Consider the following 16705-nt stretch of genomic DNA (forward strand, 5'->3'; position numbering starts at 1 on the left):
ACTCCATTTACAATCAATGTGGCAATCCCACCCTTGGAAATTGTATTTCTTAAATCTGATTTTAGATTTTGCAGAAGAACCTAGTTCCTGTTTTTGACAATAAGTGTATGTAATATGATCCGCTATAGACTTTGGGTGTGGGAAGAAATTGGGCAATCAATTGTTTGGCTTACATGGAAAGGGTAAACCGCTTCAGAGAAAAAAAACGGGCATGTTCTGAGAACTACCCTATTCCTGCGTACCTAGGTAAAAGGTTCCTCCACTGTTAGACAGTTCACTTACTCTCCTGAGAGAAGTGATAGCAAAAAGGCTACATTCCAGACAAGAGCGTAGTGGTTCGAAGGGAGGCCTAAGGTTGGATCTAGCTTTCACTTTCATCAAACCATAGAACTCCCAGTTTTCTTCCTACATCCAGAATCAGTAGTAGAATAAGCTCTTCACACATTAGATGTTAAAAGAGCCCTTATGTATTACGTTGGCCGAATAAAACCCTTCAGCATGACGCAGCAGGTCTTTGTCTTTTTTTCTAAACCACACAGGCGCACACAGCCACACAGGGGCATGCTGTCTCTAAAACAGGTATAGCACACTGGTTACTAAATGTATACAGACCGGTTAGGCCATAGCTAAAAGATCTTTGCCTATCGCTCCCAGGCCCCACTCAACCAATAAAAAAAGGATCTTCCTACTACACACACGTTTGCCAAACATTACTGTGTGATTGTCTCAGCTCGCCAACAAGCTAATGTTGGCCAAGCTGTCCTGCGTACACTTTTTCAGTCTTCTACAACATTCTCTGGCTAGGCACCACTTTAGGGAGGACTGCTTTATAGTCTATGCACAGTATACATCGACACAGGCCACAAATTGAAAATGTTACCATGTAAGCATCTGCTCATGGCATGTAGTGCTGTAGATGCACATGCACCCACCCTCCTCCCCGGAAGGCTTTTCGATGTTGCAGATACTTTTCTTTCATCTTTCTTCGCATGGCCATCTTCTTCTTGCTGTCTCTGCTCCAGCTACATACTCACCCGCTGTGCACAAGAAAAAATCTAACAATGGAGCCGATGTGCATTACCCAGTATTGGTGGAGTCACTAAACTTTGTGTCTTGAGGGACTTCTTTGGGGGAAAAAAACTTGCACACATCCGGGCCAAGCACTAGATGACAGGAGTATGCATAGCACTACATGCCACAAACAGATGCTTATAGGGTAAGTAACATTTTCCTTCTGGTGGATACTCTATCAATCTGCAGATTCCTCACCAACCCGACCAACCTCCCCTGGATGGATGTACTGGGAAAATGTTAATAAGGTTCCAGTTAGTTTGGCAATGCACTAGTTTATCGCCATCGCTTCATCTAGTCCTCCTGAAGGCTTGGAATAAATACATGCATGTAAACTGAGATTGTTGCACCAGGGTGGCTTGCTGTTTTATGGCTCCAGTGTTGTCACTGCGTGTCAATTTCTGCTTCGATATGAAGCCAGCACCTGCTATCGGTACCGTACAGTTTTGAAGTTTCGAGATCCAGTTTGATGTCTGGAATTACTCAACAAGTGAGAAACCTGCAGAAATATAGAGTATACACCAAAAAGATTGTTACAGAAGGTAAGTAACTTTCTCTTCCTGTACAACATCTGAGACTTGTGCGCATCAGCAACCCACAATGCAAAAAAAGAAAAAATGCTTGGAGGCTAATTGCAGGAAAGTGATGGGGTGAGCACTGCTATGATACCTTAGAAATACTTCGAGTTTTTAAGAATTCAGGCTTGCTTTTGCTCTTTCATTGATTTTAGTCTACATTACCAATTCAGAAATTAGATTACTATATATTTGAACAGGAGACACCATTTATATTTGGAATTAGTCCTTTCTTCTAAAGACACTATTAAGGATGAATAGGGGTCAGCCTGGTTTTGGAAGATTTTTCAGCAGTACCTTGGGGCGCCGGTAGGTGCGGCTCCTCACTGACGCAGTTCTGGAAATTACGTGAGAAGCCTGTATAAGCACCACCCCAGAGTGCAGACATCATTTGCTTTCAAGGCTATATGCACTAGATGCAGAGCCCCAAGAGTGATACTGATCAAAAGCACTGCGCGGAGGCCTAGACTTCAGTTTTTTTTTTTAACATGTTGAGTCCAAGCACGGAACGGTGAGGATGGGTGGGTCCGTGAGGAATCTGCCACTAGAGTCTACCAGAAAGAGCTTTACCAAAGGGAAGTAACGTGCTCTTTTGATAGACTCCTGATCGCATACTCCTCTTCATTTTTAATAGATATCAAAGCAGTACCTATTTGGAGGTGGGTCTGTGAATGGACTCGAACCAGGAAGTCTTGCAGGACTGAGTGGGTAAAATGCCTCCGAGCAAACCTGACTGTCCAGACAATAGTGAAGGGAAGCCACATAGCTGCCTGGTAGATATTTAGGACAAGGACTCCGCGTGTCAAAGCAGTGATAGCAGCTAGCTTTGGCCCTGTTGCAATGAGCACGCAGTCTTTTTAAAGGCTGCCTATTGTCAACACATTGACGATCCAACAGGAGATGGTTTTCTTCTGCTCTCTTACCTTTTTTCATGCCAGTAAACCTCACAAAGAGCTTATCTTCCTCCTGGTGGTCTTTTGTACAATCAATGTAAAAACTTGAAGGGGTGAGGGCGAGCATAGAACACAGTCAGATCGACAGTTTGACTGATGTGGACCGTTTTGACACAACTTTTGGCATAAAGTAGGCATGAGTCTGCATACCCAGCTTGTCTGGGAAGGAGGTGTATGGTGGATTAACATAGAGCCTGAAGCTTACTCACTCACAATGCCGAGGGGATGGTGAAGAGGAACACAGTCCTAATAGTAAGTGGCCGTAAAGTAGGGCTGTGAAGCAGCTCTAACGGAGTGCACATCAGATAAGTCAGGACCAGATTAAGGTCCCATTAGGTAAGGACCGAGGGAGAAGGGGGAAACGTGTTGCAGCCTTTTTAAAAATCGCATCACAACTGGTGACTTAAACAACAAGAGCTGATATGGCAACCTTAAGAAGGCTGAAAGAGGTAACCCTTAACTGTGCTCGAATCAAAGCCTTGCTGGGCAAGAGACAGAACAAATAACAGAGCGTTAGATAACTTGGCCTGGAGGGGGTCAATCTGGTGTGTGACGCACCAAGTCACAAATTTATCCCAGAGACTTCAGTATACAGTTTTCGTTGAGGCATGCTGGCATCAACCACCGCCAGAGGAAAGTTGAAGGTGTTCAGCTGTCGCCAGTCAATGTCCAAGCATGAAGGTGGAGATTGCGAAAGCCCAGGCACTAACTCCTGCAATGTTGTTGCGACAGCAGATCTTCAAGTAGGCGCAGACTCATTGGAGGACATATGCTCAAGCTCAGGAGTTCTGGATACTGCCCAATCCAGAGCCACTAGTATGACTTCTGCATAGTCCATTCTGATCTTCGGAACTCTAGGCAGCAGAGATCAGCTGGTAGTCCTGACTTTCACCCGAGGTAGAATGTGTCTGAGTAAGAGGCACCTTGGAAACTCCAACAAGCAGAAGTGCTGACATTGCAGTGGCAAACAGATCAAGCCAAGTGACTCCCCATTTGCAGAAAAGACCTTGCAGCATCTCCATTTGTGATCCCCCAAATGTTGAAAGTGGAACTCTTCCGCCCTGGCATACAAGGATTCTGCCAGGTGGTTCACCAACAGGAAAAATCCCAGGCTGTCCAGAGGTACAAGACCCCTTGACACAGGGTCTGTGACCCCCCCCCCCTCCTGATTTTTGCAGTACCACATGGAGGCAGTATTGTTCTGGAGAACCAACCTTTCTGTGATGAACAGAAGGAAGGCTTTCAACACCAAGCGGATGGCCCTCAGCTCCAGAAGGTTGATATGGAGCCAAGATTCCACCAGAGACCAGAGGCTTCAGATCTCCACCTCTCCCAGATGGCCATCCCAACCCAGAAGCGATGCATCTGTCAACACAGTCAGCTCTGGGTGGGGAACTGAGTTGGATCTGCTGCTGACCCTGTCACAGTCCAGCAACTGCCACTGCAGATTTGTTGTAGTCTCCTCTGAAATCTGAATGTGGTTGCAGAGGTCCCCTTGATGTTGGGTCACACTGCAGCATTCACGTATGTCAACTGGCGTGCTCGACCAGCAGGATGCAGGAGGCCATCAGTCTCAGCAGCCTCGTACTTCACTGAAATCCAGGACTGAGGCTGAAAGATCAGGACCATAGCCTGAATGTCCTGGACTCTTTCACAGGGTAAAGGCACAATACTGAACCGTGTCCAGAAGGTGTGTGAAGAAGGGGAACATCTGAAAACAAGTTGGTTGTGATTTGGGCACATTCATAGTGAACCCGAAAGATGAGACGAGGTTTGCCATAGTCTGGAGGTGGTTTACGACTGCCTTAGAGGGGCCTGCCTTAAACAGCCAGTTATTGAGGTAGGGGAAGACTGGTACCCTGACCTCCGAAGGTGTGCAGCAACTACTGCCATCACTTTGGTGAACACCTGAGGGCCACTGGTGAGACCAAAAGGGAGCACCGCGAACTGAACATGCTCATGTCCAACCACCTCAGGCAAAGCCATGAAAGGAACTGTGGAACTGCTGCGCGGAAGAGGTGGTACAGAGGAGCCCAGGGACCGAGCCGTAGCCCTAAGCTCCTCGAGAGCGTAGTCAGCCTTATCCCTCAAATAGTTTAATTTCATCGAAATACAGGTTCATCAGGGAGAACTGGATATCGCGGGAGAACCTAGAGGAGTGCAGCTATGCATGGACGCAAATGGCAGCACTGGTGCCTGTAGCCCGCCTGATGAAATCTGTGGTGTCAACGCCAGTAGCGGCCGGTGTCAGAGGAGAGTGGCGGAGCAGGGAGAGAAGACCACGAAAAACAGGGAGAGAAGACCACGAAAAACAGGGAGAAAAAAAAGCACTTACCTGCCACATGCAGCCCGCCGTTTCTCCCAGTCTTCTGCTCCTCTCATGACTCCACTGCAGACACAGGCTCCCAGACTCCCCTGAGGCCAATCTTGAAGCTGCACTCATGCATGTGAGCAGCTTCAGGATTGGCCTGAGAGCCCTCGATTAGCACTGCCTGGGAGACTAGGGGCCTGTGCTTGCTGTCTCCCAGCTGGCAACACAGATTGGGTTAAAGACTGCTTCAGTGCGCATGCCGGTTTGGCACGGATAGCAGTGCATACCACTTCCTGTTGGTGCCCTGTTATCCCCCTGGCTCCGCCCCCAAGACTTAGCCGGGAAACAAAATAAAACGATAATAAACTCAGGTTCATTATAGTTTTAGTTTTATTTTTCCGCGGAGTGAGGAGGGCGATGCTCCTCCGCCATAGTGGAGGAGCCATCGCTGGTCACAAATTGTGAACTTGGCTGCATATCATAACCATCTTGAATTGCCAGAGACAGGTTAGGACGAATGTATTCATGCATATTAGGGAGGACATGTGCCCCCAAGTTCCAAAGGGTGTGAGTATAATGGCCCAACAAGCAGCTGGTTTTGACGGAATGGAGAGCTAGGCTTTTAGAAAAGAAGACACCTTTTCCAAATGCTTCCACTCGATTAGATTCCCTGTTGGGGAGTGGATGGAATGTATTGGGGAAGGAACGACTTGTGGGGGCCTGCGCTATGAGGCTGCCTGGTGAAGGGTGCTGAGACAGGAAATAAGCAGGGCAATGGCGCCTGGCAACCTGACGAGTGACTGGCAAGCTGGAACACGGTTTAGCCTAAGCACCTAATAAGGTGTCTGTCAGTACCTCATTAAAGGACAGGAGAGGTTCTGAGGATGTCTGTCCAGGCTGGAGAACTATAGTTAAAACATTGGTTTTGACCTCTAAAGTAGGAAGCTGTAGGTCTAGAACTTAAGCCACCCTACTCATTATCATGGCGTAGGCAACAAATTCTTTTGTGGCTAGCTGGCCTGGAAGGTTTGTTATAGTGCTGTCTCATGGGAGGTATCAAGGCCACTAGCCTCCTGTAAGTCTTCGTACCAATGGTTGGCTTCATAGAGCTAAGCAAACTCAACACCTGGGTCATAAGGTCGTGCAAATAAAAAAGCGGATCTGCAATCAGTCGCCCAGACGGCCTCCGCTTCTCTTTTAAAATCTCTTCACTGGTTACCAGTAAAGAAAAGGATAACTTTCAAGTAGTGCTGCTTATTATATAAAGCACGGTTGGGCAAAGGTCCTGAGTATCTATGCCAGAAGCTCAAACGTTATCACCATACTAGGAATCTGCGTTCCAGTGAGAAGGCTACTGTCAGTCTCGCGTATTCTTTGATCTTGATGTGTTAGAAGGTCCTTTTCTTATTTGCCCCCACCCATTGGAACAAATTGCAATTTTCTGTCAGAACCTGCCGAGAGTAGAACACATTTGAGAAAGCATTAAAAACGGTATTGTTTTAAATCTGCTCTTGCCTTATTTTACTAACGTGGGCTGAGATACCCCGGTTGGGGTGATTTGTGCACGTTACTAAATAAAATAATTTATTCATGCATGATCTTTCTCTGAATTTGTTCCGTAAAGATTATGCAGTGTGGGAGATGACCTGGTGGAAGATCAAGAGGAACGGAAGTGGCACCTTGGCTGGATTCGGGTGCAACTTTGAATGAGGTCAGACTGGCATCGACTCTGCACCAGAAAGAACAATCTGAGCCACCTCCTAAAGTGGTGAAATAGTAATTGACGTGCACAGGGCTGGCGTGGATCATGACGCCAGAAGCATAGTTTGAGGAGGAGCCGGTGATGAGGAGGTTCCAGCTGGGGCTGAGGCAGACCCGCCGGCTGAATCCCAGGTGGAAGACCTCTTGGCTCCTTAGGGCCTGAAGGCACGCCAGCGGGAGTCGTCAGGGATCCAAAAAGCCAGAGCATAGCTGCATGGAACTCTTAGATCTGACGTGGCCTGGCCGAAGGCCCCCAGAAACTCTGGTTGCGACTGAGCAGAGTCTGAGACTTGAGCATGACAAAGACTGACCTCTTGAGAGCTCTATCGATTCTGGGACCGAGAACAAACCGTGGATGCGGAGCGCAACTTGGAAAGGTCCCCACAAGGACTTTTCTTGTGTTAGACGAAAGGTTCACCTCCTTTCCCCGATGACCATCGGGTTCATTGACGCATAGTCTCCGCAGGCTTTGGAGTGATGTCTTCACCCGAAGCACCACAGAAACACCTTACTGGGATCTGTCACATACATTTGTTGCAGTAGGTTTCAAGACCTACAGGGACTATCGTTTTAGGGGGGTGACATCCCGTGAACACTCACTATTTTTGAAAATATCAAGGCAAGTCTCAGAGAGACTAGGACGTCAGAATGTACATCTGGTGGTGTGACAAGAAAGCAACTGATGTCAGCATGCATGGGTGCCGTTTATGTAGTCTCTGAATGCCATTTCCAGACCGAAATGACGGTGTGCATGGCGCCACTTATTGGCCCATTGAGGTATTACCGAACAAAATTTCAGATCCAGTCTGACGTCTAGGGAACGTTCAAAGGTGAGGAATCTGCGGCTAGAAGTCTCTAACAGCAAAAACTATTTTTTGGGGGGAATTACACTTGCCCAACACGTTTTTATAACCAAGCCCTTGACTTCTTGATGGCTCCAAAGTAATTGTCTGATTTATGGTTTAGTCACTTTCCGGACAGCGTAAGCCGGTTGCCTGTTAATGGTATAGTCCGCCACTTCTGTTGCCTTCTGCTTACCCTTACATTTTGTTGCTCTTCATTGGAATAGGGTATCAAAGGATTGCTGAGGATCTATTCTGACACATGGTCACTGAAGTGGGAGCCTCACTAAAGGAACCACTTTTACCAGCCATGTGATTTGCCTTTGTGATCACTTCCATAAGAAGTACTTCCAACAAGCTGGCAAACTTTTGTAGACTACAAACAGGTTAAAAGCAGCAAGCAAGTACATTTGATAAAAATTACAATAACCCTACTTTAACGTTCCCATCACAGTTGTTGTCACAGCAGGATCTGTGTGGTCATGGGTTCATAGGTCCCTATAAAAAAGAGAAGCCATATGTATGTAATAGAACATTTTGGTGACTTTGTATAATGACCTAGAATTATATTTAATGTGCATTCACTATAAATTATTTGTGTAAAAAATTCACGTTTTTATTTTAAGCACTTTACTAATTGTTGATCCTACTGGAGGAGAAGAAAGTCTGGCTACTGGAGCAATAACCATTGTGATTGATGAAGAAAATCGACTTTGCTCTGTTCATAAACCAGGTATGTAAATACATGTAATTATCACAGGTAATTGATGTAAGTCAGCAAGATGGCTGTATGTTCTGGCACTGCTGAGTTTAAGACCTGACTAGGCCATTTCAGCATTTCTTCCTTCCATGCTAATCCGATAGGAACATATGTGCTCAAAAGTGAAAAAAGATGGCAAACCTGTGGTAGTAAGCACCAAAAAAAAATAATTATTGGTATAGAAGCAAACAAATGGCACACTTAATGGTTGAGCACTTTCCTGGGTTGTGCTGGATGAGCAGAGCAACACCATAATTCAGGCCTGCTGCATTGTTGACCTGCAGCTTAAAATGGTCCACAGTAAATTTAAAGTGTTCGCAAATGTTTAGCAATGAGTCGTTCCTAGCATCTGAAGTATTTATTCAGGTTGTGTATTGCACAGTTGATATGCTGTTGAAGCTGAGTGTTGTAGTATTTCTTCAAGGTTTATAGCAGTGATGGATAAATACAATATGGGGACCAGTTACTAATCATCCCTAGCTACTACCATGGAACAGTGCAGAACCTTCACATCTGAATAGTTCAACTCTAAACTTGGGCTACATGCATGTCATGCTTTTGCGTTGCTGTCAGTGACTTGGTATTTGTAAAACACATGCATGGTGAAAGTGGTAATGCAGTTGTCCTCTCACCTCATTACAACACTTTAATTTAGTAACCATTCAAATACTTTTTTATTTTACATGCTTCTGCTTGACCTATTGGATTTTGGCTTTGTAGTTCAAACACAGTCCATAGAGAATCCTTGCAAGATGTGCATCCGTAGCTTAGGGGAGGGGTGTGTTCTATATATGGTCCCTGCTGTATTGATATGGTCTCCATTGCTTAACCCTGCAGCTTTCTGTATCACAAAGGCCTTGATTCAAACAGACCAGCTACTTACCGTTGGTTAAGCTCTTTCTGGTAGAGACACTATCAAACTGCAGATTCCTCACAGTTTGAATATTCCCCAGCGGTCAGGCTGGATCCGGAAACTTTTAAGCAGTACCTCTGTGAACCAGTAGGCGACACCACATGGATCTGCACTAATGCCGTTCCGCTCTGGAATTGACATGCGGGCCATATACACACTACTCCAGCGTGTTGACTGTCGGAAACCGGGCTTTTTTTGCAATTGTCCTACTTTTGGCCCCCGTTTTAGCTACTGGATGCTGATTTGCGACTCGGACAATCCACTGAGGCCTGCTAACCAGACCTCCAGTGCTGCTTCCCTGAAACAAGGTGATGTCCGATTGTTTCACAATTGGCTAAGGACTTTAGCACCCCTGTAAGTGCCTAGTAAATGGTACCCCCAGGTCCTTAGGCCATGGGTACTAAAGAGGGTCCCTAAGGGCTGCAGCATATCTTATTCCACCCTGAGGGACCCAAACACAGACTGCCATTGTAGGCAGCGAGACATGGTGCAAACCATGTTTGAAAACACGATAAGGCACACTCCTGTGTGCCCTGCCAAAGGCACAGCATGGCCTTACTCCTACAGCAAGCCTTGGAGCTCTAGGTTAGGGTGCATTATAGCACATGTGAGAACATATCTGCATGAGCAGATATGCTTCTGTAATGTTTAGTTGCTTTGCTGGTGGCCTCAAGAGTTGAGCCCACCTTTGGGTTTGCCCAGATTGGACTTCCAGTCGCCGCCTGCAGCCTCTTTCTGCAAGGACCAATTACCACGAGTGCCTTCAGCAACATGACCCTGCTGGACAAAGCATCACTGCATACAAGCCCCCAGTCCGAGTTGGAGTGAACCGACTGGGTCCCTGTCTTATCAGGACCCTCAAGACCTGAGTCCCCCTTTGGGATCACCCGGACTGGCACCCCAAACAGACCGTTCCCCATTGAAGTGAACAGGGAACCCGACACTGAAACGCACCTCTGCACCTGGCCACCCCAGTGCCACCTGAGGTGACCTGTTGGTGCTGCCTTTGACCTTGCCTCATACTCCCCTTAAGCCTTAGTAGAACAGTCCCGCAAGTCACTGGCAAGTACCCAAATGCAGCACGTTTTCCCCCCATGGATAACATTGCAGCTCCAGAAATTGTGAACTTTTAAAACCTGTAAAAATTCCTAACTTGAATAGTAGTTATCCCATTCCGCTAGTCTTGGTAACTTAATTCACATAAAAATCTGTTGTTTTTATAAATTGTTGTTGGATTTATGGAGTGTGTGTCTCACTTACTGACTGTGTGTACAATAAATGCTTAGCACTACCCTCTGATAAGCCTTAGTGCTCGCCCACGCTACCACTAAAAAGAGCAGTTGGGTTATCATTTGTGCCTCTATCAACCAATTGGGATTTGCTTGCACTCCTTATACAATGTACCTCTTTTCGGTCAACTATATAAGTAGGCACCTCCCTACACTGACGTCCATCGCTTTCGAGGCTGTCGGCATCCCCAATGCAAAGCCCAACAGCAATTGGCTTTAGCCAAGGTGCAAATTCCTAGACTTTGGATCTGAAATATGGAAAAAGCTCAATTCACAGAACGGAAAAGATAGGAGGGTTGTTGACGAGTCTGTGGTTAGAGTCTCTACCAGAAAGAGCGTTAATATAGGTAATTAACTTGTTCTTCTGATAGAGATTTCTAACTGTGGTTTCTGCACCTTTGGAATAGATACAAGATCTGTACTTATTAGGAGGCATGTCTGTGAAGTGGCTCAAACCAAACTGTCCTGCAGGACCAAGCGGGCGAAATGCCCCTCTCTGCAAACCTGACTTGCCAGACCGTAGTGCTCTATGAATGTATGGGTGACGCACACGAAGCTGCTTGGCAGATGTCCAGGACAGGAACTCAGCACACCAATGCAGTGGTAGCAGCTTTGACCCTGGTGGAATGAGCTTGCAATCTTTTTGTAGAATACTTTTTGGCCAGTGTGTAGCAGATTTTACTGTAGAGTATGATGCTGCGAGTTATGGTCCCGTTTCTGCACAACCTTGTCTTTTTTGGCAAAAACCCACAAAGAGCTGTTTATCTACCCGGTGTTGTCTCGTACCATCGATGTAAATCCTCCTCCTTAAAAGGGTGAGACGGACCATAGAATGCGGGCAGGGTATTGGTTTGTCCGACGTGGAGCGGGGTTACAACTTTTCGAAAGAAGAATGCTTGCGTCCACAAAACCAGTTTGTCTGGGAAGATGGCGGGTTTACTCCGAGAGCCAGAAGCTCAATCACTTGCTGAGCCGAGGTGATGGCAACGAGAAACACTGTTTTGAGGGTAAAAAGCTGCAAAGAACAGCTACGAAGCAGGTCAAAGGGAGTGCACGTTAAATATGCGAGTACCAAGTTCAGGTCCAACTGTGGCTTGGGAAAAAGAGAAGGGAGGAAATAAGTGTTGCTGCCCTTTAAAAAAAAAAAATTATCACAACGGGTGATTAAAACCACAAAGGCCAGTTCTGCAATCATTAAAAGCCCAAAAGGTACCCTTTAACTGTGACCAAAGCAAATCCTTGCCGGCTGAGAAACAAAATAAACAACCGCCCTGGAGGGTGTCAGTTTGGTGTGTGCCACACAAAACAACATATTTGTCCCAACGCTAGGTGACATCAACCATCTCCAGAGGAACGACAAAGGTTTGCAGCTGTCACCGATCAATTTCAATACTTCAAGGTAGACCTCACAAAGGCCCGGGAGCAGAACCCTGTTCAGTTACAGTGACAGCAGGTCTTCCTGATCGGAGCAAAGATGTTCAAGCCCAAGAGCCTTAGCTACCATACTCTCCGTGCCCAATCTGAGGCTTCTAGAATAACTTGGGCCTGGTCGGTCCTGATCTTCAGAACTCTGGGCAAAATATATGTAGTCGAGAAGGCAAACAGTAGTCCCATAATCACTCTAGCCGAAACACATCTTCCAGTGAGAGACATCTTGGAAACTCCAACATGCAGTATTTCTGACGGAATGAAGGCCTTCAATGCCAAGCGAATGGCCTGGAGTTCCAGGAGGTCATATGGAGCCTGGCCTCTGCCTGAGTCCAGAGACCGCTGATCTCAATGCATCAGTCACCACTTTCAGCTCTGGGTGGGGTAGGGAGAGGGGTCTGCAGCTGACCTAATCGTGGTACAGTAACCACCACTGCAGGCTTTTTAGTCTCTTCGAAATCTGTTTGTGGTTGGGAAGGTACCTCTGATTTTGGGCCCACAAACTTCAGATTCCCTGGGAGCGTCCGTGTATGCCACGTGGAGTGCTTGACCAACAGGATGCAGGAGACCATCTTTCTGAGCAGCGTCCTTCGACCTCACTCAAAACCAGGACAGAGGCTTGAAGATCGTAATCATAGTCTTAGTGTCCTGGGTTTGCTTTTCTGGTTGAAAGGCACCAAACTGGGTCCAGAATGGCTTAGATGATCGGGAACTCCATAGATGAAAGGAAGTTTGCTGTAGTCTGAAGGTGGTTGACCACTGCCAGGGGCAAGCCCGCCTTCAACAGCCAGTCAAGGTAGGGGAAGACTGGTACCCCAGACCTACTTTTCATGAATTTGCCGACCGCAAGGACAGACCGATCGTGGGCATTTGTGCCCTCTACTGCTAGTTTTCAGGTAAGCGAGCACCCTGGCTCTTACTTGGGAGTCCACACCTTTAGACGCGGCCCCTGGATGCGGTGCCGATTCCTAATCCATCCGTTCTTGCTTTGATTTCCCCACAGAAAACAAAGGACTTTCCAACAGATACTACGGGACTATATTCATGTCCCTCGATACTATTTAACGGTAATTGTTAGATCCCCGACACGCTACAGTGAGCTCTCCGCCGCCTCCCCGCTCCCATATTGCTTTTCATCTTAGCCCGCGCCCCCACTCACACCCCCTGCATCACTTATTATGTAACTTCTTTTTTCTAACCAGGCTACACCTATTACGCCTTAACACACCTATAGCCAAGTTATTCCATCTGCAACCTTTTAGCACAAGAGACCCAGATGATATGCCTATATCACCCCGTACAAGTTACCGCCTGGGTCCTTCATTATCCTTCACCCAGCACTCTTTGAGGCTTAACCTAATCTTTACCTTTCCTCCCCACCCCCGCCCGCCGCTCCGACACGGGACCGTAATACCGGACTTTGATGGTAATATTTACTCACTTCATCTCGCTTTAACCCAATTGTAAATCCCTGCTGTTATGCAAAAATACTCTCTACCCTATTTTGGATGCATGCTTTGATACTATTTGATGGCATATTTTTACTGAACTATGAATATGTTATCGGTGCCACTACGCCATTACCTGGCATGTTCTCCCCGTAATCCCTGTCTCCCCCCCTCCCTTTCTTCCCCCCCATTGCACCACTTATTGTTTGTTTATTATTGATTTTGACCACTGTATAATTTACTTTGGTACCGACTTTTCTCTCCTTTCTTACTATGACTCTGACCCTCTTTGCATCTTCATTTGCTCTCAGATTCCCCCCTCAAACCTTCATATGTCTCTACATACTGTTCAAATCTATACCTCCTGTCTTACAATACTTAAATTTTGCGGCCTTCCCCTCTCTGACTACATCTAAAATACTTTTAAATACCTTACTTATTATATGTAACATTTGATTACTGAAATGGATAACATGTATACATTACGATATTGCTTATGTTTGCATTTTACTCCAACACTGTAAATACTGCACGTACGGTATTCTCTACATACCAATGGCTTTCTTTTCACCTTTTTGCTCACTGTCTATACTGCACATTTTTACACTCATGACATACAGCCCTGAGGAAGCCCCAGGCCGAATGGCCATGTAAATGGGGCGAAACATGTGTTGGCTGTAATTTTGTGTTGCTCACCCAAGAGAAAGTCTCATAAAAACTGTATAAAACACTTTCACAAAAAGATGAAACTGCCTTCTGGAATTTTTTCTGCAAAAGAGATAATAAATAGCTAAGATTTGCCCTGACAACCCTTTGGAACTCTCTTTTCGCCAGTGGGACGGGGGTTCTTAAGGGCATACACCGCACCGACATTCAACTCAATAATACGATTACCAAGGGATTGGGACCTCTTTCCCCCATTTTCCTCTGCTACTTTTCATGAACACCGTTGAGGGGCACTGGTGAGACCAAGGGGAGCACAGCAAACTGGAAATGCCCCTGTTCCACCACAAACCGCAGGTAGCACCGATGGGCCAGCAGGACAGGTATATGAAAATAGACGTCCTTCAGGTCCAACACCAACATCCAGTCTCGAGGGCAGACCGAATCTGGGTAGTAGTCGGTAAGGTATTAGGGTTCATCTGACTGGTAAGCACCTGTACCACCAATATTTCAGGGGAAGGGCTGCAGAGATAGAAAAAAATGCAAGGTCACACAGGACAGGACGGTGACGTCTACGAAATAGAACGTAACATCAGTTGGGTTGTAGCGGTGCTGGTTCTGGGTTAAAGAGCACAATGGGCACCTCGTCCTTGAGCATCAGCATCGAGGCTTCGGTAATTGTCTTTGTGCATGGCACCAAAGGCAGAGTTTGTGGAGGAGCCGGGGAGGCCCAGTGGTGAATTAAGAGCATTCAACTGTTGCCAAGGACAAATACACCAGTGATATCCCAGATGGGAGGGCCTTTCTGCTCCTTGGAAATTGTAGGCGCACCAGAGGAAGTCAGTTAAGATCTAAAGACTCGAAGCATGGCTACGCAGAACTCTACAATTTGCCTCAGTGTTGCTGAAGGCCACGAAAACTCTGGCTGTGCCAGGAAAAGTTGCACGATGAGCTCAAACGCCGACAGGCTTGGGGAGCGAGAATGAGGCATGGTGACGCCCTTGTGCCTTCTTATGAGTATGTAAGTGGCAGTCCTGCTTGGATTTTTTGTTTTTTCTTCAACTTACCTGAAGATTTGGAGTGTGACGACGACTGACCTCTGGAACGACTCCTGCAGTTTTTGGACTGGAAACGGGATTGAGATCGATTCGACTTGGACCGGTCTCGGCACTGAGCCTGCCAGTGCTTGGTGACAGTTTCGCCTTATGGTGTCATATGACCCTCGGGTCCATCGATGCAGTTACTGTAGGCCTAATAGTCTTGGCCTGATCTCAGGTAAATCTAAAGATCTGTCACAGACATTTGTTTGAGACGGTTGTTCCAGGGCTTAAAACCTGTTGCTATGAGATGTAATATTTCCCTTGCGCACATAAAAACATTTTTTTGGAATATTTTCTCAAATAAACGAACAGTAGCTCTGGATTTGCATCTTGTGGTGCAGAAAGAAAGGAACTGACTACCTACATGGGCACAGCACATAGTTTCTGGAGTGGAAAGGCGTCAGTGCAGAGCTGTGTGGTGCCACCTAGCAGCGTGCAGAGTTACTGCTCTTCATCCAGTATGACTCCTGGGGAATATTCAAAAGTTAAGGAATCTATCCAAAACGTATGCCTGACTGTTACATCTCAGCCACCAACTCCCACTGGCTCTTTGCCTTGGATGTCGGTACCCTATTTGTCAGATTTTTTTCCTATATAGGTTGCCAGCTGAGCTTTCTTTTAACTGGATCAAATAAATGACTGAGCATCTTTTCCAGTACAAGTTAACAATGACCCTGGACTAGCTACTTAGCTGAGTACACCTTATTGTCCGCTACAAGACCAAGGGATGCTGTCTCAAAGTTTGGGTGCACTGTTGTATCAAGTGGACAGCCCCCTCAATCTTGTACACCTTAACTCTACAGCGCTCGAGAGACGTTATTAAAACAACTTTGACCCAGAAGATGTAGGAGATTGTTGACCGATTTCTTTATTCCTAGCACTAGGTAGTCTTAGAGAAATTCGTGTTTAAAAGCCCATTTTGGGAATCAAGCAGTATTTACAATGGTTTTTGCCCCAATAGCGGGACAGAAACTGCATTGATCTCGGCTGCATATGAGATCAGGTTAATTTTTAACTAAGGAAATGCAACAAGGGAGGTCCTTCTCAACTTCTGTGCTGCATTTGTTACAATGTCAATCTTTGCTGATTATGTGAAAGAAGCGGGTATATAGGTTGTGATCCCTCCATTTGTTTGATTATTTTCTGGTGGGTGTTCACAATCTGGTATTCTGCCATGTTTCTCTTCTGCAAGAAGGGTGAGCTCATTGGTGTTTCTCAACGATCATCACTGTCGCTTTTTAACAAATATATCCGTCCCCTCTTAATACTCATCTTTTCCTTTGGATGATCAATTTCTTTGCATGCCATCCAGCTAGACAAATATGTTCCAGACTGTCTGGCCCACTTCGATAATTGTCTGATGGCTTTTCATCGTTTTTGTAAGCCTAAATTTTCCTGAGGTATGCCAGCAAGACTGTACTTTGCTGACTGGAGGAGGAGGGAGGAGTGAGACTTTTTCATATGATTACACTATTAGAAGTCCCCTCCCCGGTCTATGCACACGGGTGTCACCCTGGATCAAGATTTCACTTTTAAAACCCAGATAAGATCCGTGTCAGCACTAGATTAAACACTTTGCATCGTCTTGCGT

At 46.2% G+C, this 16705-nt stretch overlaps 1 protein-coding gene across 1 annotated transcript in view; it reads left to right on the forward strand.

The window, feature by feature from the left end:
- The window catches only part of EXOSC8 (exosome component 8), a 198773-nt gene that overhangs the window by 166083 nt on the left and 15985 nt on the right, over positions 1 to 16705 (forward strand). Inside the window, exon 10 of the mRNA XM_085621734.1 lies at positions 8140 to 8246. Within this exon, the coding sequence (XP_085477860.1) occupies positions 8140 to 8246 (107 nt within the window). The remainder of the gene's footprint in view (positions 1 to 8139; positions 8247 to 16705) is intronic.

Source organism: Triturus cristatus, chromosome 8 (genome assembly GCF_964204655.1).
Source record: "Triturus cristatus chromosome 8, aTriCri1.1, whole genome shotgun sequence".
NCBI classification, from domain to species: domain Eukaryota; kingdom Metazoa; phylum Chordata; class Amphibia; order Caudata; family Salamandridae; genus Triturus; species Triturus cristatus.